Source organism: Struthio camelus, chromosome 23 (assembly GCF_040807025.1).
Source record: "Struthio camelus isolate bStrCam1 chromosome 23, bStrCam1.hap1, whole genome shotgun sequence".
Taxonomy (NCBI): domain Eukaryota; kingdom Metazoa; phylum Chordata; class Aves; order Struthioniformes; family Struthionidae; genus Struthio; species Struthio camelus.
In genome coordinates this window covers 2,433,912-2,459,229 of record NC_090964.1, presented here as the reverse complement: position 1 = coordinate 2,459,229, position 25,318 = coordinate 2,433,912, and the positions used below count along the sequence as shown (strand labels likewise).

At 39.1% G+C, this 25,318-nt stretch overlaps 1 protein-coding gene across 2 annotated transcripts in view; it reads right to left on the bottom strand.

Moving 5' to 3' along the window:
* Positions 1-25,318, bottom strand: part of KDM1A (lysine demethylase 1A) — a 52,772-nt gene that overhangs the window by 7,133 nt on the left and 20,321 nt on the right. For both annotated transcript variants that reach the window (XM_068917630.1, XM_068917632.1), the window contains 12 exons: positions 24,197-24,289; positions 22,324-22,430; positions 20,541-20,622; positions 15,892-15,986; positions 13,726-13,868; positions 13,111-13,201; positions 11,974-12,108; positions 9,134-9,207; positions 7,656-7,767; positions 7,138-7,270; positions 3,602-3,789; positions 3,089-3,203 (listed from right to left, as the gene is read on the bottom strand). In XM_068917630.1, the coding sequence (XP_068773731.1) occupies positions 3,089-3,203; positions 3,602-3,789; positions 7,138-7,270; positions 7,656-7,767; positions 9,134-9,207; positions 11,974-12,108; positions 13,111-13,201; positions 13,726-13,868; positions 15,892-15,986; positions 20,541-20,622; positions 22,324-22,430; positions 24,197-24,289 (1,368 nt within the window). The remainder of the gene's footprint in view (positions 1-3,088; positions 3,204-3,601; positions 3,790-7,137; positions 7,271-7,655; positions 7,768-9,133; positions 9,208-11,973; positions 12,109-13,110; positions 13,202-13,725; positions 13,869-15,891; positions 15,987-20,540; positions 20,623-22,323; positions 22,431-24,196; positions 24,290-25,318) is intronic.

Below are 25,318 nucleotides of genomic sequence, written 5' to 3'. Positions count from 1 at the left end.
GTAATACCAGTATCTTCCAAACAATCTGACAGAAAATAGAAATTCTCTGATAAAATTTAGATATGATTAACATAAGCACAGCAGTCAATTTACCTGTATGAGCAGGTCACTCGCACAAAATATTCACGTTTCTTGCTTACCTGGGCTCATTCAAATTAAATAAATCTCAACAGAGCCAAAATTATAAACAGCAGAACGATATCCAGCAAAGCAGAAATTGTGAGAATAATTTAGAAGTCCAAAGGACAGATATCAAATAATTCAGCTGCCCATGTAATGCTAGGATAAAAAGAGTTAATAGGATTGTAGGATGTACAAACAAATAAATGAGGTCATTCTACCTCTGGCCAGAGATTAGCGTGCAACTGCAAAACTTCATCACATATTCCTAGGGGGAAAAAAAAAAAAGCAGGAGAGCTGGGTAAGGAAACAGTGAAAAACCTGAAGACTCAAATGTCAGACATCCAGAAAACACTGCATTTCTGACAGGACTTCCTTTGCCCTGTGCTGAGTGGATGTTTGTATCAGGCTCCTTCTATCCTAAAGTGTGTCTACACTATACAATGGCAGGTCCGAAAGTACACCAAAATAAGATGAAGCAGCACAAGTCAACTGCTTCAGTACATATATGCAGTCCCTGATGCTACACATTTTCTCAACAATCATTACCTGAACTAGACTGAAATTACTGAGGGACCTCCTGTGTGAGCTACAACAGGTCACCAACAGCAGCACAAATGCATCCCACCTTTTCACTTGAGTTTCACTCCTTTTCTGCCTTAAGCTCACCTATGTCTCAGCCTTTCTCAACTGCTTTCTTGCTATACAAGTCCTTTAAAGAACTTCTGTAGAACTAATACAGCATTTTCTGTGATCACTTTTCTCTGCTCTTGCATTCCTTTTTCAAATTAATCTTATCAGTTTAAATAATTTCTGCCCCAAAGGATATTAGTGTCAGACTGATGGCTACAAAAATAAATATGCCTGCAACTTCAAAAATTCAGTCAGGTCTACTTCAATACTTCACAAAGCAATCATGTTAACTGCCAAGTGATCATTCACAAGAAAGGCTAATAGAGAGAATTTATTTTTCCAATTTTAGTCCCCTGACTGGTGCTTTAGCATAAGGCTTTGTTGTATTTCTATTTTCTTTTTATCTGCACTGCTTGTTTTCATGAGAAGGAAGGTTTTGCATCTAGTAGCCACTGATATGCAAGACAGCTGTCCTTATAATTTATAGCAAATGCTTGTTAAGTATGCTTGTTAAATATATTTGTGAATAAAGGCATTTTAAAGCCACAAGGGAGCTACACAAGCAGCCTGGTTACCCAAGGCTCATTACTTACATTGCTCCAGTCATGTGTCAAATAAACCATTATCATAAATATCCTAAAAAGACACCTGCCTGGAGCAGCAATGTTTTTTCAGTTAAAAGAAAAACCTGGCCTGCACATGACAGAATGGAAGAAAAACTAGAGGTGGCACTTTAAATAGTCACCTGCAAGAAAAATAACTCATTTTGTAGTGCTCATTGTATATATCTTTGTTTTAGCTTTCAGTAAGATAAATGAAAATGGACAGAAACAGTACACTTACTAAAAATATTTTTTGACAACCTCTCATGACAGATACTAGCCACAGAAGCAGTTTCCTGTTTTGGAAACGGGCAGAGCAATAGCTTCTGTCTACTTAGGTTAAAAAGGATCTTCTAAAGAGAAGTTCTAACGTTATCTGCCAGTCTTGGAGAGCCACGGTCTACAGTTATAACCACTCTGTTTTGAGGAACAAAGCCAAAAAATCAAGTCATTCATTCAGCAAACTGGAGACACCACAGCTTGCTTCCCCTTACTAACTTGAGGGCCTATGTGTACACCAAGGGGGAATATTGCATCTTATAAACATGGAAGAGTAGTTGCTGCTGCTCATCAAGCTAGAGTAGGAATGCTCAGCAAGAGAAACAGAGCCTCTAGTCTGAAAGTTCCGAGTGTTCAGTACTCTACAAAGGCCACGCTGCACTAAGCCTTGGAAAAATTGTGGCTGGATTACCTACAAGCTTTGAGTTCTGCAACTCAGTCGCATAACAGAACACGGAACAAGTCAACAGCTCCACTTTACCTCTGAAGTATGTAATCCATCATGGTGAGTCCCTAGACATGAAGCTTAATTCACTTAAAAATCCTCAGCAGCAAAGTTACCTTTACCAGGAAGGACTTGACATCACAAATGAAAGGGCTCATCTGCTGTTATTAGTTCATCCCAGATTTCAGACAGCCCCATGAAATAGATCTGACTTCACTGCCAGTTCAATTTGAAAAACATCCAGAAAGTTGAGGCTTTCAAAACTAAGTAACTAAATTGGATGCCAAAGTCCCATTCCATGAGAAGTTGCATGAAAGAAGGAAGAGCTTAAACAAGGCTGCAAGCAGCCAAAGAGAAACTATATTTCAGAGACTGACAAATGTACTAAGAAAATGTTTTTAATTCATAAATACTGCAAAAACATCATCCGTTTCTAAGAGGACTCAATACACCCTCCTGACAAAGTGGAGATCTGACCAAAATGATTCCGCTCGCAGGCAAACAGAACATACGTTATTTGCTGCACTTCTCAAATACAGCACATGAGAGCACAGATATTTCATGACATTTGATTCTTCAGTTTTCAACTGTTTACTTACCTAGCCCTCCTGGTCACACATACACAGAGCAGTTAAAAGAAAGAAAATAGAAGCAACCAAGATAATTGAGTAAGTTGCAGAACAGCTTCGCCAAGATGCAAATCAATAAAGTAGCCTACAATAATTAAAATTGTCAAGAGTAGATTAGAAAGCAATGTGATTTAACAAATGTGGCCCAGAATTCAGCTTTAGCAAACCTGTACTCTTCCGTGTTCTATCCTAATTTACTAAGCAACCATTTCTGAAGTCACGGATGCTCTCTGCTTTCATTTGTCCTCCTATTAAACATCATCAACTTTTTAGAACATCCAGATGTTAACAACACTACGAGCATCTTAAAAAGTACTCTTTTCTCGTTCCAGAACTACACAAATAGGACACCGTCAAAACTATACATGCGCCACAGTTACCTTTGTACAGGTTCCAAAACAGAAAAAGTTCTCCTCTGCTCGCAGTAGTGCTACCAACATGACCAAACAAATTGACACTTGGATCCCAGAAGACACGATCAAAACATAACACAACCTAGAAATAAAAAGAATTAAGAGTTAGGAAAAACAAAAATCAAAGACAATTATACTCAAATTTTCATCACTGAAAAGGTCAAAAAAGTAAAATTGGAAGCATACATACTGCTATACACCTATACTGCCTTTCATAGATAAATATGCTCTTGCAGTTTATACATTTACTAGTTAAGCTATGGCAGACATAACAAGTCAACCTACTTCTGAAATCTAACTATTTAAAAATTACATGGGACAGAGGAGAGTCCCTTACAGTTCTTCAGATAATTTTCACCATCAAAATCTAGCAAAACAGGAGTGGAAGAAACATTCCTTTCCTTTAATCCACCATATACATTTCAGATTCTACTTATTGCAACCTTTGGTCTGCTGTAGTTTCCCCAAAGACCAAATCACCTTGTTAAGGTTGCCAAATCCCATCCGCTGCACCGCAGAGGTTTTCCACTCAGGAAGAGGTGGCACAAACTGTACAGCTGGTGGCTGCTGTTTCAGGACTCCCAACGGAAGAGTACACAGCACAGCATCACATTTATAAATGAAAGTTTGGCTAGTAGATCGAGTATTAACAGCTATCACTTCACAGCCTGGTAATAGGAGAGGAAAAACAGTCATCTAATAAGCCTAGGAGGTAAGAGGCCTTGTCAAACAGCATTGGATTAAAAATTAATGGTAGTTTCTTTAATCTTTCTTTAAATATATCCACAAGAACAAATTTTTAGGTTATGGACTCCTCTGAACTAGACAAACAAAATAATCTTTGTATTCCTTCTCCCATTCATAGTCTTATTTTCCTAACACCACAAAACAGAGTATTACAAAAAGTAGCTGTAATCTGAAGTAAAATAAGCTAGTGCACGCACACATGTGTGCGTAGATAATTCAGGTAAAGAGAGTGAAGACAGCCAAACATTCTGCTATATAGCAACATAATCCTCATAGTGTTTCCATTGTAACTCATCAATTTTAATGTTGATCCCAAACTGCACTCAAGTTACAAAAATACATTACTTCTCAAAAGAACTTCATTGTATCGTCCTTAACCTGTCCTCTGAAGTAAAAATACAGATAATCAGCAGCACAGTCTGTTGGCAAAGAAGTTGGTAGAAAGAAACAGGAAAAGGGGATTTCTGGCAGAAGATGATATGTACAGTTACATTAAGTGACTGTCTACTAATTACAGAGTTTCACCAGAAATATTTACTAGTAGGAAAAAAAAAAAAAAACACACAACTGATCAAGGAAAGTCAATCTTCAAGAAGAACATCTAGAAGATGCTTAGTGATAGTGCTAAGGATACTAAGCTATGCAAACAAGAAACTCTGTGGACCTCCTTGAATTAAGTATTTATCATACTACACCTTGTGACTTCACATCACTGGTCTTGATGTTTCAAGTGGTCCCCTCTACTCTTATGTTCCAATAATAACAACTCCTTAAAAATCTCCCATGGCCCCATTTGGCTAGCAAGCATATCCCCACACAAGCCATACGAAATGAATCTGGTCCAAAAAATCAACAAAATACAAGATTTTTGCAGATCACTCTAACCAACATCCTTGGAGTACTTAAAAGCAAGATGTGTTTCTACAGTAACACAAAGGACGTGTGATGTGTTTGGAAAGAAAACCCTGACTCTACATGTAAGAGCTTGAACATTTTGACTCCCTTGCAGGCAGCATCATCTCCAGATCCTCCCCTCAAGCTACAGAATAGAACAGAAAATTTGCAAGAGCTTACTTGAGGCGCTCAGAGGTTATACTGCTTTTGCTTAAGAGGCACTCTAATCTTGTAAACTACCAGACTAAAGAGACATCTGTGTTAACATAGCTCTCCTTGTGCAGTACACCTCACTGTACAGAGATGGGTCACTTATTTTTAACAGTTTATTTGCATGGTTTTATAAGTACATTCTCAGTGAGGGTACTATGTGCCAAGCACATAGCAAGTGTTTTTACTTTAGCAACATCTGTAGGGGTACGTTCTGAGTCCTTCACTTCCTTTGTAAGGTATTTAGGAGAAAGGCACACCTCCCTCACAGCTGAGCCCATAAAAGATGACTTGGCTCTAATGGAGAGGGGTGGGAGGATAGATTGTGAAGGCACAATAACAAAGAACAGCCATAGATAAACAACAGAACTGTCTAATTTGACCGACTGCCTGGATGCCCTGTGGCCAAATATAAAGTTTAACCACCACCCTAAAACGAGGATCAGAGTTAACGCACAAGTTAGGATCACAGGATGGCTCTTTCAGAGGCAGGATTGCTTCTGAGTATTTTCATAAGCACTTCTGTGAAGTGTGAAAAGCTACTTTACGATATAATTTACTGACATATTTCCACACTGTTATATGTTTACGCTCCCATCAAGCCCCAAGAGAAGATGGAGGCTTCCTTCTAGCAATTCAGTACACAGCTAGACATTCAACATTAGGTTCCTTGTAAGGAACCCAAGGAGTCCCTTGATCTTCCATCTGTAGATATGAAGAGACAAAGGTCCTTTTGAAGTGTTTAAGACAGAGTATGTTCACATATCTGAAGTACGGACAGTTACTTCAGCAAAAGACAATGCTCTGGATAACTCTTGTGACAGGTTGAAAAACAGAAGCCACCATAGAATCAGTCTAAAGTCGTTATCTAAGAGTTATATTACCTTTAGGGAAATCCACACAAAGAAAATCAGTCACAAATTCTGATCATCTCATCCCTTTTGCAAAGGTATTTCAAACCAGAAAGGCTGTTTTAAGAGAGAAATATAGCAGTAAGCAAGTGGCCAAAGGCTCCTTACAAAGAAAGGGATCAGACTGAAGTCTTCTTGAGAAAAAGACGCTCTAACTAGTAGGATAAGGTCCACTTGGGCACTTCAGAAACCTGTTAATGTCAAGGAAAGCAACTAATTGACAAGGAAATCTCAAAAAGTGAAAGACTATTTTTAAGTGCAAGAATCCTCAGCGATGGGTAAACATGCAAAAAGTTCTGTCAGAGCCTGGAAACTGTCCTTAAAGAGAAAAATCTCTGAGCAATATAGAATTCAAAAGCTGCAGGGCTGTATCTGTGGAACAGGCATGAATGGTGAACATAAATCATCAACCTTGAAAAAATAAATACATAACAGGTAAGTTCTAATATAGAATATAATCATTCACTGAACTGACTAACCTGAAAAAAGGAGAAAGGAGCTTTAAGATTACTTGTTCAACTTGTGCTCTTTTACTCAGGAAGAAAAAAGAAAGAGGCCTCTAAGGAATCTGAGATAACTAGGTCAAAAGGAACTATATAACCACTCATTTTCAATCTGTTCCAAAAAATCTCAAGAATTTCTAACTTTGAACCTACTAGTTCACGTAACTGAAAGTACCTCCACAGAATCAAGCATAATTCTGTGTGCCCAAAGAAACCACATTAAAAATCTTAATTATGAAGACTGCCTGCAAAGTCTGAATATAAGCTTTAGATGCTGTTTGTCTTTGTGCTGCAGAGCAAATCCCACAACAAAAAAGGCAACTGCTTTGGGAACATTTGTGAAAAGCAAGAGAGTTCCTCACTTACTTCCTACAATTAAGGACTGGCTGCAGTCTTGAGCAATCCAAGACCTTTTACTCCAAACATTTCAATCACAATATAAAAAAGAAACAGGAGAATGAAAGTGAACTCAGGAATCAGTGAACCCAGCTGAGAAGGATGTAGTCCAACCAGCCACAGAAACAAGCAAGAAACAAACATGAAAGATTAATAAATCTCTAACAGCCTCCTACACAGTTAATCTCAATAAGGAAGGTAGCTGGTTCCCCCACTCCCTTTCACTTTTCAAACCAGAATGTATGATGGGAGAGTTTTACTGGATAAATCTTCCAATCTGGTTCCAGAAGCACTGAAATCTACTTTCTGTGATCATGTCCCCTCAGAGCTGTTTTCAACTGGAGGTTTCATTTACCTGAAGCTGTATAGCGAACTTGTCGAACTGCTGTATTTAATTTAATGTCCAAACCTTCTGCCAAGGCTACAGGCACACATGAATATCCATTCCTCACAGTCAAGTGACTGCCTGTGAATTCAAAGTCATCATCCTACAAGGCAGATGCATAAAAAGCACACATTTATTATGAATTACATCATTCAACAGCGAATTATCAGCAACTTTGCACAGCTGCAATTTTTTTTTTTTTTTTTCCAAAAAAATTTCAAGGTGTGAGCCTAATATATTTTAAACTCTTTCTGTTATTAGTCAAGTAACAGCACAGAAACTTCCAGGATAAGGTATTATTAGAGATTGTTTCAGCACCAACAAAAGATCCCTAGAATTCCATCTGCAAATAAAAATCATGTAAGAGATGGATATCTCCACAGAAGCAGATAGCATTTAGATATCAGAACCTGGTAACATTCACAAACTTCCATGAGAATGAAATAAATATAGCACAAGTTTTTAATACATTGCTGAAGATTAACTACCTGGTCCCAGTGCTTCAGTGAAAGCGTAGATAGGGGTGTAGCATTAGCAAATTCTAGGTTGGCAAAATGCCAGTCAAGTATCTGCCTGTCTCTTGATGACAGATAAACATCACTAGAAAACAAATGTAATAGAAAAGACATTTAGTTTGCAAATGCATTACTTTTGCAAATTTATTCTCAATCTCTTCTATTTCAGTCCCTCCATAGTAGAGATGCTGAAAACATGAGCACAAGTGGATTCTGTTTCAAACATTCGGACCTCCCTCATGAAAGCTGTAATTCTGGAAAGAAGTGGAGCAAAGGAAATATACTATACGTCCATAAAACCTATATACGAGAATACCAAAAACCAGGCACAATCTCTTACACTGCTTCTCCTCTTTACTGAGTGGATATTTTTTTTGTAGAAATTAACTAACATGGATATTTCAACTTTGAATTAATAGCTGAGACCAACAATAAATATGGTAACCTTTACTTATACAACTCATAGGGGGGCATTTTCAAAGAAGTGTTCATACATAACATTCCAGGTGAAATTAGAAACAAGAGTAACAAACAAGGTCTTAAGTAGCACATATCAAGAAACAGGCTAAAAAAAGCAAGCAGTTACACCAGCGCTGTGCATCCCTATAATCAGATGTGTGCCAAAATATGCAGGAATATCCACACTGTTTTTACAAGCAGCCAGTGCTCAGAAGGCCTATAGAGCCTTTATGTCACAAAAATGCTCAAGAACAGCTCTGCAGCCAGCTCGACTGTAGCATGGTAACACCACAAAGACACAGAGAAGTTAGTGGCAGACCAGGCTGAGCATCCTGTAGATTAGGACCCACTGGGCCTGCACAAGGACATAACAGCTTATGTTAGTGTAAACTACAGTATAGGCCCAGTACAAGTCACAAAAGCAAGAGACAGGGATACAGCATTTCAAATAATAATACTAGCAAATATTCTCAATGAACAAAACGTATATTTTTAGTCTTAGCTATGGAATCCTATACGAAACATATCATTTAGGTCTAAAACAGTATACAAGGGAATAGTATATTCTCAAACTGAGGTACGAAAAGGAAAAGGAAACAAGAGCTACCCTGAGGGAAAGTGCAGAAGTATCCATAGCACATAAACCTGATTTCTGCCTTTCAGCATGCCTCTTTTTGACAGGCTTTTCAAATCTCAAAGGTGCTCTGCGATCAGATATTAATTACAGTAAGGGTTACTGCTGTAAGGCATCCTAACAAAGAACCACTTTTTTGTGTTTGAGTTATCTCTAAGACCAAGGAACATGAGTTCTTAAACTGAGCAAGTGCAAACTTCATGTGTGAGAATCTTCCTAACCTTATGAGTTACCATAGTAAGAAGAAAGCATATGATAGCATTTTTGAGTTAAGAAAAAAACCACATACACACAACAGCAACAACACACCCACAAATCTGTTTCCCCAAGCATTCATTTTCATAGTTTGTACTTTTACCTTGGTGGATTGGCTTCAAGTTCTTGAAGCTTCTCTTCCAGCTTTCCTTGTGTTTCTGCCAATTCATCATACTCCTGGTAAGATTAAAAGCTAATATTAGAATCAGTTTACGCTCAAAAGGACTTAGTGGCATCATGTAGACTCAGACTGGATCCAATCCCCAGCGAAATCAGTGAAAGACTCATGGGTTCCAGTGGAATCTAAATCATGCTCTTTAGCTTCCAGTATCTAATTCAGCATGTTTTGTTCTTCTGCTGTTCATTTATACAGAAGCCTATGCTATTCTGCCAAAAGATGAGTACGCTAATATTTCAGGAACCTAATCAATCAAAGCTGAAGAACTTCAAGATCCCTTACAATTCTGGTATTTAAAGGGCTCCCATAACACACAGAGCTCTTCTACATTGCACAAAATGTATTTCTAGTTTCTCTATCAAAGGGTTATTACAATTCTTTAATACTGAACACACAAGATTTTACAAAGTAGAAGCAGGTATGCAAAAGACAATAAAAATATGATCTAATTCAACTTTCCTTCAGAGTTTTGTTTTGTTTTTTTTTTTTTTAGCATTGGAAGAATACTATATATGCAACAAATATTTTCTTTGAGGGCAGAATAATTTGATTTGATGAGTGTCCATAATGGAGACAAAAGCATAAAGCTGTTTTTTGGTGACAAAATAGAAAAGCTACTACTTTGAAGCAGGTTATGTATGGAGAGTTCACAAGATCAGATTATTAATACAGTTATTTACATACTGTCATAACTATCTGATTATCATCTTTGAATACCTTTATAGAAAATTCAATAGCCAAACATACAATAAATTTCAGCTACTACACTGCAGGGAGCAGGAGATTTTTGCCAGCATTAAAACATTTCTTGGTACTATATGCAACAGTAAAAATTATTGCTAAAGGCTACAGACACAAACATTGTTTGCATTAAAATTCTGTGAGCTGGTTTTGGCTTCACTTTTTTGATAGCGAAAGGGAAGAAAAAATGCTCCATTTTACTGTAATATTATTTTTCTCATTAAGGTTAATGCTTACTACTTTGAAGACATCATCAGTTCTTTTAAAAGCCCTTTGCTAGGGCTGTTTTGTGCATTGTAGAACTAAAGAAACGTTTTCGTGAATGAAGCGCAACAGAAGAAACTTAAGAACTTGCTTCTAGTTTCTTGAAAAGGGTTTTTATCCACCTATTGCTATGCCATATGATCTCAAGATTCGACTATAAAAATGGGATTTCTCAGCTAAACCTGGTCACCTCCCTTGTTATCAAGGGAGACAAAGCAGAAAAGAGAGGACAAACCTCATTCAGCCTAAAATAAGTACCTATGCAGCAGGACAAATGTCTCTTTACTCAGGGACCTGGAATTTTTCATTTTTAAAATAGATTAGATGAATCCTAGTTTAAATATCTGCATTGTATAATCTATCTAACCAAGTGACAGAAAAGATCAAGATACAACATCCTTAGCTTTATGCATTCTTGTCCCCTACTGTTCATATATTAAACTGTAACATGGTAGAAACAGACTACTCCATCCAGACTTCTGGATGTAGAGTCCAGAGCTAAGTTTTTCTGGTGACAAAGGATTGAAGGATAATCTGGTGATCAAAGGATAGTTAACTGGTCCTAATACTAATTAATATTTTTAATTGGTACTATTAATAATTATTATTTTAAAGGACAAGGTCTATGTAAGGATATTGACTAATTAGCATGTACTTTCTCCAGATAGGGTAACGTACCATTTACTTTGCCTTTTCACATAGCTAACACTGCTAAACACTAAGAAAGTCAAAAGACCTGCAAGAAGGTAGAATATTGTATTAGAAGGTAATTGGAGGTCTGTCATACCCAATAGATATGTATCGCATACATGCGGATCAGGGGTTACAGATGAAGTCAGACTAGTGCCAGGCTCATTTCTGCTTTTAAAAACTGAGCCTCTTTTTCAGATTTATAAAACACAAAATGCTTCTTTCCTCACTAAGCCTGTCTTTTCTTTGGAAACATGGCAAAGAGACAAAAATCTTCTTTCAGTTTATTTCTTTATAAAGAAGTTTCCTAACTAGGACCTAGCCAAGAGGGAAAACAAAATAAACACACATATTCCAGTCCAGTAAGATGCCAGATCTGGCAGTATATATATCATTGGCAAGTGAGCAGGTAGCAGGGGGAAGGGAGGGAAAGGAATGAAGGGAAGCTTTTCCAAAAGCTCAGTAAGTATCCACAGAGTAGCCAAAACATGTTGAGCTTTCAATTAAAGCTAAGTATTTTCTAACGTACCAGTAGCTGCAAAACGATTCTTGGTTCCATCTGACCAGGATGTCTTTCATGATTGCAGAAAAAATAGTTTTTGAGGTTTCTTTTTTAAGGCATCAATGTATATGCAATTAGAAGGGAACTAATTCTGCTTGTCAAGATCGATCTCTGTCAACAATAGTCTTCGGACAAAAAGAAGTCTTTACTCTGGAAACCACTATTTCCACCTTAGAGGAGCAATATCCTCTTTAAATATAGATTTTATTTCCAGACTACTGTGGGACTCGGGAGTAAATTAAGTATGACCTAAAATTTAGCTTTCATCATGTGAACATAGCCTCATCACGTGAATGCTCGCAGACATGAGCTGCTAAGGACAGGTATCTAAGGTACTTAACACTGTCCTATCATCAATATTACAACCCAGAGTTATCCCCATCATATTCTCTGAGATTGTTAGTTCAAAGTGAGAGTTCCTGGAAACATTTATATCGGCAATTTCTATTTGGCTGCTCAAGGCTTCAGAGACCATTGATTTAAGTGTTGTACATACGTCACCATTTACCTTGCAAAGTGCAGTCAGATCTCTATGTTTGCTTTTCACAAGGAACTCAGCTGTAATATCCCGAGGTGGTTTCACTTCTGACGCCTCCTTGTACTGTTGATGGAGTTCTTTAATCTTCTCTTTTAAACTCACCATCTTTTTCAGGTGGAATGGGGGAAAGGCAAAAGGAAGGAAGGCAGGGAGGAGAAAGACTTCATGTAAGTGACTGCGTAAAACAGATTCACCTCAAATCATGCCACTAATACCAAAGAGACTTCCTATTTGCCAGATGTTACTTATATACAGATCTACCTCCAAGAAACTGCAATAAACACCACCAATCCCATAATAACATGGCTTTCTTCCAACACATTGATTTCTTACAAAATACTTTGCAAATAATTTAGGATGAGAGCTGTCCTCAGACATTCTTCACCTGAAAAGCCTCTGTGAAGAAGTAAAGATGGCTGTCTATCCCAGCCTAAGCATTCTAAAGTAGCACTCCAGAGATGGCCTGTAACACTTTCTACACTTATACTTTACTCTGAATACCTGACTTTCAAAGTATTTTTACAGTTATTTCCACTAACACCAATAAGGAAAGTAAAACATTTTAAAATAAACCAACCAAAAGCTTCACTCATAATCAGCATCTCTAAAGGAAGCTACTATACCACACATTGACCTGTCCTCTCCCTTTTTTCCCCCCAGATCTCTGCTTTACAGTCTTTTGCCTAATCCCAGCTGTGCTTCTCTTCACATACAGGGACAAAATCCTCTTACATGCAAGGAGGAAAATCCTATGAATATATGTAAAGTCTCCATTTAAATAAATTCCCTTAAAGGAACCTTTTTGCAATACAACTTAATGCTTTTTTTTATAAAAAGTTTCTTTCTAATCAGTTTTCTTTTTTATTTCAGAGAAGACAAAAAGGCTCTCAAAGGTTAAAAAAGTAGCATCAATGACAATAGTTCTTTGGGACTCTTTAGTCACAACAGGGCCTCCAAGCAGGCTTCAAATGAACAAAGATATTTAAGAACAGCATTAATGGCAACTTTCTGGTATTTTTCTGTGAAAGCGTCTATACATTTTGCCACTATTGGTGGTGCACAATGCTAACCTCCTCTTCTGAATGTCATCACTGGACAAGACCTGACCTTATTAAGAAGATCTTTCAACTCCTCCTGTGTTTTCACAATTTTTTTCCAGTGTTCAATCTGCTCATCCTTCACATGCTTCTCCTGCAATCTGGAAAGTTAAGAGTCAGTTTCACCATGAAATCCTAGCAGTATTAAGAGAATTCACTATTGCATTATGGGCGTTAGATTATGATAAAGCACACCCAAGTGACATTTAGTAAATAGTAGTACAGCAACTAGAAAAACTAATACAAATTTCTGTAAATGAGGAATACCTGATTAGCTAAAACAAGAACCTAAAGTTACCTAATATTATTAAAAGATATATTACCCTACTTGAAAGCTAATGGCATTTGTAAGTGGGCTTTATGTATGTGAATGCATATTAAGTCAATTATCTACCACAATTATTCATTACAATAAACATTATTCATGAGTATTATTCATTTTCAGGAAACTTTAATGTTTGCTACTTTAACCAGTATCTTTCTTTGACATACTTTGCTAAAATAGATAGAAAATTCATACATAAATGAGAATCTGGCAAAGGTCAGATAGCTGTATTAAGTGGGTAACGCTTACCCTAGAGGCACAAAACCAGGAAAGTCTACCATGAAGAATGAAATCACTTACTGTATGACAACCTCCAGAGCCTGACCTAGAGAGACAGGCTTATTATTGAGAACATTAAAATCCAGCTGATGACTGAGGTAGGAGGTAGCTTCCAACAGACGATTAAATTCTTGCTCCACCATTTCGTCCTTTTCTTTTGGAACCTAGGAGTCAAAAAAAACCACAACTTTCTTCTTAAAAACCTATTCATAAATAAAAAAGAAAATATTGGTCACCAAAACTCAGAACCTCAGAGGCAGGACACTGGAATATTAGAGAAGAAATTTTAAAGAAAATCAGAGCAATGACACAGATTGCCTTCTCCAGCGAAGTCTTAATGCAAAAGAACACCTGGTAACTAAAACTCAAAGTGCTTCTATTCCTCAAATCAGAGGAAAGAACAAGGCACAGTGCAGACACATTCTTACAGTAGTGCTCACAAGTATCACTTGCCCTGAACAAGGGTGACACTTCAGAAGCACTTCTGTGAACAAAAGCAGCTGAGAACTAGCACTTGTAAAAAGAAATTTAACACCCTCGGCTCTCTCAAATGGCCAGACACTAAGGCCTGTACAACACAAAGGCACTTTGCCAGGATGTCTGACCAAAGACCTGGAAGGAAGAGAAGAGCTAGCAAACCACAACCACAGCTAGCCAACTCCTCTTCCATAAGGAAAGCAAATCAATTTATGGGCCCATAAAGATTTCCTTAGTGGAAGATGACTTCAGCAAAGTTTCCAGAAGGTTGCCTGGAGCCAAAAGAGCACTCTGATGTTAGGATGGCCCTAGGCAATCAAAGTCTTAGAAGGTCTGACAGAGCTCAATGAAGCAGATGGGCAGTAACTCACCTTTCAGAGCAGTCAGCACGACTAAGAACTTCCTTACCACCTCAGCTTTTCCAGGATGAGGGAGGAAATACTACAGGATACTTCCAGAATGCTTGTATTTGTCTGCCCTGAAGATATTTAAATCTCTATGCCATTGCCCATGTGAAAATTTCTATTACACAGTGAAGTGTGCATATGTTGAAAAGGCCAACCATAATACAGTACTACTAAGAGTTAAATCCAGTCTAGGTTAAACTAAGCATAAAGCGTAACTAATGATAAAGACTGACTCCTATGAGCAAAAGATCAGAATAAGGAAAAGAAAAGAGGCAATGCTTCAGAAAGACTGGGAAAGTCCTTCAACGAACAAGAGCAAAAGAAGTTTGAAATGTGCTGTTCACAGAGATAACACTACTGCTATGTCTGTATCAGACACCTCTCTACCAATTATTATTCATTCCGGACTCAAAGCATACACTGTGTGATTTGGAAGGCTGCATCCACATCTTATTGCTCTAATAATTAGGAATCCTCTTCCACTTTACAGCTGGCTACTCTGTAAGCATTTGTTCTTGTGCCAACTGTTGTCTTCTAGCTCATTAAATCCTCCTTCTTTGGTACATTCCCAGACTAAAACACTGAGGTTCCAAATTAATACTCCTATCTCCTCTCAGGCTATACATTCATATGTAAAACAAGCTAACTTTTCAAGCTGCCTATGCTAAGATACACTCTTGATTCTTCCATTATTCTTATAGACACTCCCTTGCAAAACACCTTCTTAGAATCACAGTGTTCTGCAGGCAATGTCTTACTGGAGACTTACTGCACAATGAAGTGAATGTCCCTATTTCTAATGGATCTACCTTTGTTATGGCATCTTAGGAATGAAGGGCTTCCACCATCTCCTCCCCAGCTGCAAAACATATTAAAGGCTCTGCTACTACTAAGCTAGCTTATTCCTGGGAAGAAAAAAAAAAAACCACAGCAAAAACCAACAACAAAAGCTAGGAGGTTAAACAGAGATAGTTGTTTCAAAGAGGAACAAGTGAGACAACTGCCTAATGAAAATAGTAATGTATTTGGAAGCCAGGTGCCTTTTTTGTTCTTCAACCCACAAACCCTCTCAAATCCGAAGTTAAAATTTAAGGTAAGAATTCACGTGCAAAAATCAGGTGTGAGAAAACTTAATGCAGATTTGCTGAAGTGTTCCTACACTGACTAAAAATGGATACACACTCCCTTCCCTCCCTCCCCCCTTTCATGCAAGTTATCCCATACTAGATCAATAGGTTAACAACAATATACTACTACTTTTTAAGAGGTTAATGAAAAAAAGTATCTGAAGTATCAGACTTACAGCTTGTCCATTCGCTTCATAAAGCGGGCATTTTTGTTTGATCTTAGCCAATTCCATGTTTACTTGTTTGCTGACCACAGCCATGGGGTTCCCTCCTGGAAAACATTTTTGTATAATTGAATATTTTTGCAAAGTTTGTCTGCAATTAAAAAAATTGAAATTCCACAGCAAAAACTATTCAAAGACTCTAAACATACTAACTTCAGCACAAAACGCATTCAAGCGGTATAAGACTACCAAATGTCTACTTTCATAGCAATTCTTGCAACGATGTCATGAAAAAATCCCCGCCCACGAAAACTTAAAGAGCACTATGTAAAAACGGGTGATTATAAAAGCAGAGTCCTAGTATGGCAGCAACTTTAGCAGGACTGACAGTTAGTTTATAGTTATGAACATATCCTCAAAAGGCTTAAGAGTATAGTGACTGAAGAGCCAAGTAAAGTCCCCTGAAGAGCCAAGAAAAGTCCCCACAGCTGCAGAGTTAATCTAGGAGCTCTTCCAAGTGTGGTGACATGGAGAGGCAACCTAAGAAATTAAGCCTCTAAAAATCTGAGGAAACATCAGCAAGTGACGCTAATTAATATGGTATATGACAACAAAACATGCAGGCCAACTACACATGACAAATATATAACCAAAAAGATTAGAAAATAGTCTGAGAGATTTCACGTAGAAACATGAGAAAGGCAGAAAGCAATGAACTTTATCCATCCAGAATCAAAGGCCCTGGTTCTCATAGGGAACTTCCACCACCCTGACACCTGTTGGCAAGACAGCACAGCTAGGCACAAAGAGACAAAGGTTCCTGCAAAGCACTGATGATAATTTCTTGACCCAGGTGGTAGAGACGCCAACGAGGAGAGGTGCGCTGCTGGACCTTGCACTAACAAAGAAGGTCTAGTTGGAGATGTGAAGGTTGGGGCAGCCTTGACTGCAGTGACCATGAGATGGTGGAGTTCAGGATCCTGCGAGGAGGGAGCAGGGCAATAAGTAGGATCGCAACCCTGGACTTCAGGAGAGCTAACTTTGGCCTCTTCAGGGACCTACCTAGGGGAATCCCATGGGTTAAGGCCCTAGAAGGAAGGGGGATCCGAGAAAACTGGTTAATCTTCAAGGAGCACTTCCTCCAGGCTCAATATCGGTGCATCCCTCTGAGTAAGAAGTCGAGCAAAGCGGGCAGGAGACCTGCATGGATGAGCAGGGAACTCCTGACGAAACTCACACAGAAGAAGGAAGCATACAGAATGTGGAAAAGGGGACAGGAGGAATATAGGCCTCCGCTTGAGAGGAATATAGGGACGTCCTCTGAGCACGCACGGATGAGACTAGGAAGGCTAAGGCCCGTTTGGAATTAAATCTGGCAAGGGAGGTCAGGGACAACAAGAAGGGGCTTCTTCAAATGCATCCATAGCAAAAGGAAGACTAGGGAAAACGTGGGCCCGCTGCTGAATGGGGCGGGTGCCCTGGTGACAGAGGATACAGAGAAGGCAGAGTTGCTGAATGCTGCCTTTGCTTCAGTCTTCACTGCTAAGGCCAGTCCTCAGGAATCCCAGACCCTGGGAGAGGAAGGCTGGAGAAGGGAAGACTCTCCCTTGGTCGAGGAGGACCAGGTTAGAGATCATTTGTCCAAACTTGACATCCACAAGTCCATGGGTCCCGATGGGATGCACCCACGAGAGCTGAGGGAGCTGGCGGATGTTCTTGCTAGGCCACTCTCCATCATCTTGGAAAGGTCCTGGAGAACCAGAGAGGGGCCTGGGGCCTGGAAGAAAGCCAGTGTCACCCCAGTCTTCCAAAAGAGCAAGGAGGAGGAGCCAGGAAACTATGGGCCTCTCAGCCTCACCTCCATCCCTGGCAAGGTGATGGAACAGCTCCTCCTGGAGGTCCTCACTAAGCACGTGGAGGACAAGAAGGTGATCAGGAGTAGTCAGCATGGATTCACCAAGGGGAAATCATGCTTGAGCAACCTGATAGCCTTCTCGGATGGAATGACCGGCTGGGTAGATGAGGGCAGCGCAGCGGATGTTGTCTGCCTTCACTTCAGCAAGGCTTTGGACGCTGTCTCCCATCACATCCTCCTAGGGAAGCTCAGGAAGTGGGGGCTAGATGAGTGGAGAGTGAGGTGGATTGAGAACGGGCTGGATGGCAGAGCTCAGAGGGTTGTGGTGAATGGCGCAGAGTCAAGTTGGAGGCCTGTAGCTAGTGGTGTCCCCCAGGGGTCAGTCCTGGGTCAGTGCTGGCTCCAGTCTTGTTCAACATATTCATCAATGACCTGGAGGAAGGGACAGAGTGCACCACCCCCCCCCCCCCCCAGCAAGTTTGCTGATGACACAAAACTGGGAGGAGTGGCTGACACACCAGAAGGCTGTGTTGCCATTCAGCGGGACCTGGAGAGGAACCTCCTGAAGTTCAACATAGGCAAGCGCAGGGTCCTGCCCCTGGGGAGGAGTAACCCCAGGCACCAGGACAGGCTCTGCAGAGAAGGACCTGGGAGTCCTGGGGGGCAACAAGTTCAGCATGAGCCAGCAATGTGCCCTTGTGGCCAAGAAGGCCAAGGGTATCCTGGGGTGCATTAGGCAGAGTGTTGCCAGCAGGTGGAGGGAGGTGATCTTCCCCCTTTCCTCAGCCGTGGTGAGGCCTCACCTGGAGCACTGTGTCCAGTTCTGGACTCCCCAGGACAAGAGAGACATGGCACTACTGGAGAGAGTCCAGCGGAGGGCAGTCTCTTCTCCGTGGTGCCCAGTGACAGGACAAGAGGCAATGGGCAGAAACTGAACCACAGGAAGTTCCATCTGAACCTGAGGAAAAAAACTTCTTGGCTGTGAGGGTGACAGAGCAGTGGGACAGGTTGCCCAGAGAGGTAGTGGAGTCTCCTTCCCTGGAGCTATTCAAAACGCATCTGGACGCGATCCTGGGAAACATGCTCTGAGGACCCTGCTTGAGCAGGGAGGTTGGACTAGATGATCTCCCGAGGTCCCTTCAAACCTAAAGCATTCTGCGATTCTGTGTTATCACTAAAAATAAAAGCTTTTCTGTAAATGCAACAGAGGAAAGGAAAAAAGTGGACACAAATGGAAAAGTGTTTCCTGAGCTGCAGAAACATTTGAAGGAAAACGCAGAGGAGAGGTAGCATGGATTTCCTTTATACGAAAAACTTTTTCCAAAGTTTTTAGGATCCAGTCTAGCAACCCTGATTCTGAAATCCAATCAAATTGGACCTTTAGGTCCAAACACATGGGGAGGTTCAGCCTACTGGACAAGTAGCATAGCATTTGAAGGCTATCCAAATGTTTCAAGTTCAACAGCCTGGAAGGTATCGGCCAACTAAATTTATTTTTTCTAGAATTGACTTGCAAAAGAAAACTGTGACCCAAAAAAAAAAAAAAAGAGATTCCACATCTTCAGTCTTTCACCTTCCTGAACCACTACTTCAGCAGTCCTCATTCTTTACATCTCTTCTAAGTTCAGAAATACAAAAGACATCCGTCAGACAGTCTCCTTTAACATAGGAATGCTTGATTCCTTCTCCATAGCATACGCTACCTTATTCAACGCAAAGGGTAGATTCTTTTGGGAAGGAAACATCTATGATGAGTTAAATATAAAAATAATACCGTCTTTGGCTAAGCAGCTTTAAAGCTGGGATTCTACAATTTCAATACTCTTTGGCTGGAAGGAGTTTTTATTAAGTAATTTAATTAAGAATAAAAATCAGGTAGACACCCCACAGGACATCAAGATCTGGTAGTCAGTAGAATGCTGTCAGGTTTTAAAATTTCTATAAAATTTTATAATCATTTCACTGAAATAGTGAACAATATTCCCCATTAAATATCTGCACCTTCTTAATAGAGTAACAAGTATCAATAATTGACACCATCCTATAAAATGGCATTAAGCAGCGAAGAAATATGGCTTGCTTGGCATGAATTTTACAACTACTTTTGAAATCATTTAGAGAAAGCACTTTTGGGTTCAAATCTTGACTTTTAACAAGGGCTTTCTCTTTAGAATGGCTCTTCATTCCCCTCTTTTTTCTGTAAATGTAAAAACATATTCTAGCTCCTTGGCACTTCTCCCGTCCTTTAACTCTGCTATTTACTTATCAGCCTCTTTGCTACTTAACTAATCTCCTCACTACCTTCTTACCTCTCCACACTCAATTGCAGGATTACCTACATACTCAGTCCTCCGATCAGAGGCTATTGGCAGCCGGGTAAAGCAGCTTTAGAAAGATTTGCTCAGCTAGTGCAGTGAAATCCAGTTCAGATACCATCTTACAGGAATTAGGCAAAGAAAGAAGACACACGCCAAAAGATAGCATGCCAAGGAAACAGCAAAATTCCACTAAGCATGAGCAAATGATATAAAATGCATCACAACATTTGATGACATGACAAGCACCTACATGATTTCAGTGACCAGGGAGAACGAGGTCATCAACAAAAATCCCATCTTCTCTTGTGGGCTGAGATCTATTATGAAGATTCACTGATGAAAAAATGATAACTACCAAAGAGGCCAAACTAGAATGTCAATTTTTAGATAGTTAAAGTCTCAATTACTTTGACTATGAAAGATTTCAGATGTGTAATAACTTGACCCAAAATTTTCCTCTCCCCTCCTTTTTATTTTGGATGACTCACCAAGTCCTGTTACTACCATTGCTCCTAGATCAGCAACGTAGTTCCCTTTACGAAACGTAGCAACTCTTCCTCCTACTCGGTCCTTTTGTAAGAAAGATATGTTAGAATTCAGGTAATATTCAGCAATATAGCTCACTTAAGTCACCACTAAAAAGCTTCTACAGAACATGGTTAAGAATTCTCATAGTCAGAGGCCCAATAAACAGAACGCACACTTTTCTAACTATGTCTGTAAATGAACACCTGGCTCAATTATTTGCATAATAAAGACTAAAATGTTTCAGTTGCACAAAAAAACCCAAAACCCACCTAAACTGATGTGGAAGAGATTTAATTCAGCAGGATCTACTGTGATTCAAAGAACCCTTAACTGACCATAGAAAGATTAAATTATATATTAAAATTCCTTCTTCCAATTACTACCACAAATGCCAATAGCTATACTGGAAATGATTCAAGTATGGAAAAGCAAAAACTAAATTTTAGTGTTAGAAAGATCAGCCGCCAACTTTTCCTGCTTATCCTCCACAGAAGAGCCAGCCATCAGTCACGAAGATAACTCTAAAATGGGCCATTTCTTTATAAGTAGGAAAAAATGTTTCATTCTTGACACATACTACTGACGTTTATAGATTCCCTCTTAAAGACAGCTTTAAAAAAAAAAAAAAATTGGCTGCCAATAATAAGCAGCAGTCCAGAGAAAAATGACTCTTAAAAAAGGATTTGCAAGTTATTCTAAAATAGATTAGCAGATTTACACACAGGTTTTCAGAACTGCTATCTTCAAATGCAGACAACAAATCTCAGATTACAGCATGAATGTCTTTCTTCCAGTTGTAAAACACAACACATACAGGTGAGCAAAAGAGTCTTCAACCATTAGATTCTAATGCAAGTATCCTAAACTTGCATTCTCCTTAGCTCTGTCGGTACGTAACCCATGAAACTGAGCCAGTAACTGTCACTACCTATCGACAACAGCAGTAACCAGCAAAAAGAAATGTCTGAAGCATTAATCTATACAAGTTTTTATTAGAGTAATCTGTGCTAGAAGAGTGTCAGAAGCTAACACATACACAAAATGAAGCCAGAAAGTAAAACAGAAGATAAATCTCATCTTAAATACTCAGTGGATTTATTCGTTTAACATGAGTACCGAGAAGTCTTCAATCAATTAGATTATATGAAAAAAACTGAACTTAAAAATAAATTCTGCTTATTGGGATAGTAATAGTATCTTAATACTGGAAAAAGAATCACCTGCTTCATGCACAAGAAGTTAAACCTCTATATAACTTTAACAACTACGTCAAGCACACAGTGACAAATACAGAGGAAAAACAAGAGTTAATGCAGACTGCTAAAAGCAGCAAGAAAAAAAATCCTGCTTGATAACAATGGAAGAAGGAGATAACACTGGTGAAAAATCCAAACAATAACTCTATTTAACGGGTAAGTCTGTGAAATAAACTTGCATTTTACTTCTAAGTGAAAAAACGGTTCCTAATCTTCCTAATCACGAAAAGAAGATTCTAGCATATTACTGGTGTGAGTATATGGCACTGGCACCTGATCATACAGCCCTCCCCTGACAAAGTATTAGTCAACTGCCAATGCAAACAGATACACCTGTTTGCTGGTGAGACATTCCAGCTGGATGTGACTACACACACATTTATTCATCTTTGGGCATGCTGTTGGGATACTTGGCCTTACCCTAGCACTGAACACAATTAGCACTTAAATTTCCAGAGAGAAGTAAAACAGCACAGAAGTTTCATACCCTGGCTTCCAGGACTGTGACATCCATCCCAAAACTCTGCAGCTGGCGAGCTGCTGCCAACCCAGAGACTCCAGAACCTATAATGATCACCTTTCCAGTCTTCTTGGCTAAAGAAAAGAAAAAATATATTACAGGCTATATGCGTACATTACTACAATTTAAGGAGTCAAGTTAATACTGAATCTAAGAGATAAAGAATGAAAAGCAGCTTCCTTCTTATCACTAGTTCTGACAAAACAAGCTTAACAGAAGAAATAAGAAAAATGGGCCAGCAGCACATCTGTGACAAGGAAGAAAACAGGAGAAAAATACTTCTGAAGGACAACTTTTTTGAAGAAATTGATTCTCATTAATTACTGTGGGACATAATATCATACTTTCGTTTCCTCCTGCCTCAAAAGAATAAAACCTTGAAAGCTTTGGAGCTGGACCAAACTATTCATCAGTATTATTCATTCATCAGCATCTCTAAATGTTATGCAAACACTGAAATAGGGCAAGTTTAACAGGCTTATGAAGTTTCTACTACTTTAATGTTGAGAAACACTGGATGTGTAAACTTTTACATAACTACTGTTAACGCCATCTAAATTCCTTTTAGTGGAGGAAAACTAACTTCGTGACCAATCCATTCATTTGGCACCTGTTAACTGCCCCTCAGGTTTATGGGGCTAAAATGCACTCACTGCATTACAAAGAGGCAGAAATTGAAAACAAAAAGCCCACTTAAATTGTTCAATACAGAATTAAGGAGAAGCAATGACTCATAAAAGAGTCTCCAAAAAGGAGAAGCAGTGACCAACATCTTGAAATCTGGTCCTCTAAGCCCTTATCTACAGAAAAAACATTCTAAACATCATCAATTTATATTCAAGTTATCTATAATAGATAAAACAGAGACAACACATGAGGACTGAGGTATAGAGAGTTAAGAGGCCCTACAGGAGTTTGCTTAGGTCACACTGATCCAAATGAACAGCTCTGAAGGACTCACACTGACTACGCAGTTGGGAGTTACTGCACCTTGTTCCATATCATACCATTGGCTTTTTTATCCAAAGCATCTCAGCCCCCACTATGCAAGTGACAGGGAGAGGACAAAGTTACCCTGTTACAACAGGTTTAATCCCCACGCTCTCTGGCAAGAGAACAAACTTCCCCCTTTCCTCAAAAAGGGGTCACCTTAAAAAGCCCCCATTTTTCAAAGAAAATAACTTGCCTATGAGACTAGATGCTTTGATTTCCAAGGTAACTGCCATCATTAATTAACAGCAGGAAAAACCCACCATCCATACAGAAAATGTGGAATGTAAAGAATGAACTGCCCTTTATAAACCACATGCAGAGAATGTGGAAAAGCAGGTCTAACGCTTACTACAGGGGCAAACAGGCCCCACTCTGAATTCATACACTAAAATGCTCACAGGGAACCTCTAAGTAGGAACGTCGAGTTTTGGTAAGTATAGTTAATGCAGGAAGCTTTTACAGTTTGTCTCGCTGTATCACAGCGATTGTTTGTGCACAGTCAGCATTTTTTTACTCAGCCACTTCTTCACTGGGCCTAAAGGCAGACAAGTTCAGCAGTTGTAAAATTCAAGAATCATATAACCACATAACAGAATTAAGTGCAGTATGGTGAGTGTTTCTATCTTCCGTTACTCAAATGAGGAACAAGGATAATTCATTAGACAATGACAGCTACTGAACTATTTACAGAAGATCTTCAAACGTTTTAAGTAATTTTCCTTGGGACTGAAATACATGGCTCCCCATCCCAAAATGGAAAATGAACGCCTAGCCAGATGGCATTCTAGCCTTTACTATTGTCCTAGTACCATAATGCAAAATTTAAAACAATTTTTAACATTCTTACTTGGAAGGGGCTTCACTCTTTTGTAGATACCAAAGTTGATTAGACCATGCCGCTCTAGATAGCTGTGTACTCTGTGAACTAGCACCGTGTCACCTAAAGAAATTTTAACATTATTAAATTATTCTGTATAGTAGGCAGCACGTGACTACTGAAAACATTCACAAGCAAACGTAACACAGCAGTAACATAGCAAAGTCACATGGAACACATCCCTTTTTCCACCCCCAGGTCCCTTACTGAAGAATCCATATTCCTGAAGAAGGCTGAGGTTAAAATCTTCCGAAAACCACCAACTGTTTCTCTGCTATACTAGAGTTTGAATATTTCCTGGAAAGCAATACAAGACATTAAATGCTTCTATTGTATCTACTGCAGAAGAACATATTGTCTGAATTTTGACTACAGAAATCTGTAAGTCTAACCCCAGAACTGTAATGCCTATTTGCTAGTACCACACTGACCCATTAGTGTGGTACTGAATTCTCACCTTTTTTTTTTTTTTTTAAATAAACACCAATATTTCAATATTTGGCAATATTTGACAATGTATCTGCTTTCATTTCACTATTATTTTCCTTTTCTGATTAGTCTTTCCTTATAGATCCTCTCCATCTTTTCCCAATTTATTAGAGTCTTTTTTCAGAAGGCTTAGAAGTTCTCAGTCTGCAAGCAGTAACACCTCACTCCTGCATTGCCTTCAATCACGGCCACCCTCTGTTCAAGCCTTATGCAACTTTTCAATGTAGCCCAGAAACCTTATGAAACTCTCAATTACAAACCATCAAAGTTGGATCAAACCTTAAATAGATGTATATGATTTCATTTGCAAGAAGCTACCATGACAACCATCTTTTTACTAGCTTTTGTAAATTCTGCTATGGATGCATTTCTTCACCAAAGGAATGAAATCCAAGAAACCTGAAACATCAGTATGCTGTACTATCCCATTCATGGCAATATTACCAACTGCAAATTGATTTATCACAAGTAGCCTAAAGAAAATTCTCCTGTTGCATATTCCACGCTGGTCTGAGCATATCTCCATATATTCATTTTATACCCAAACATGACAGTCCACTAACACAAAAGGACCTACTGAAGTCTTCTCTTGACTTTGAGCAG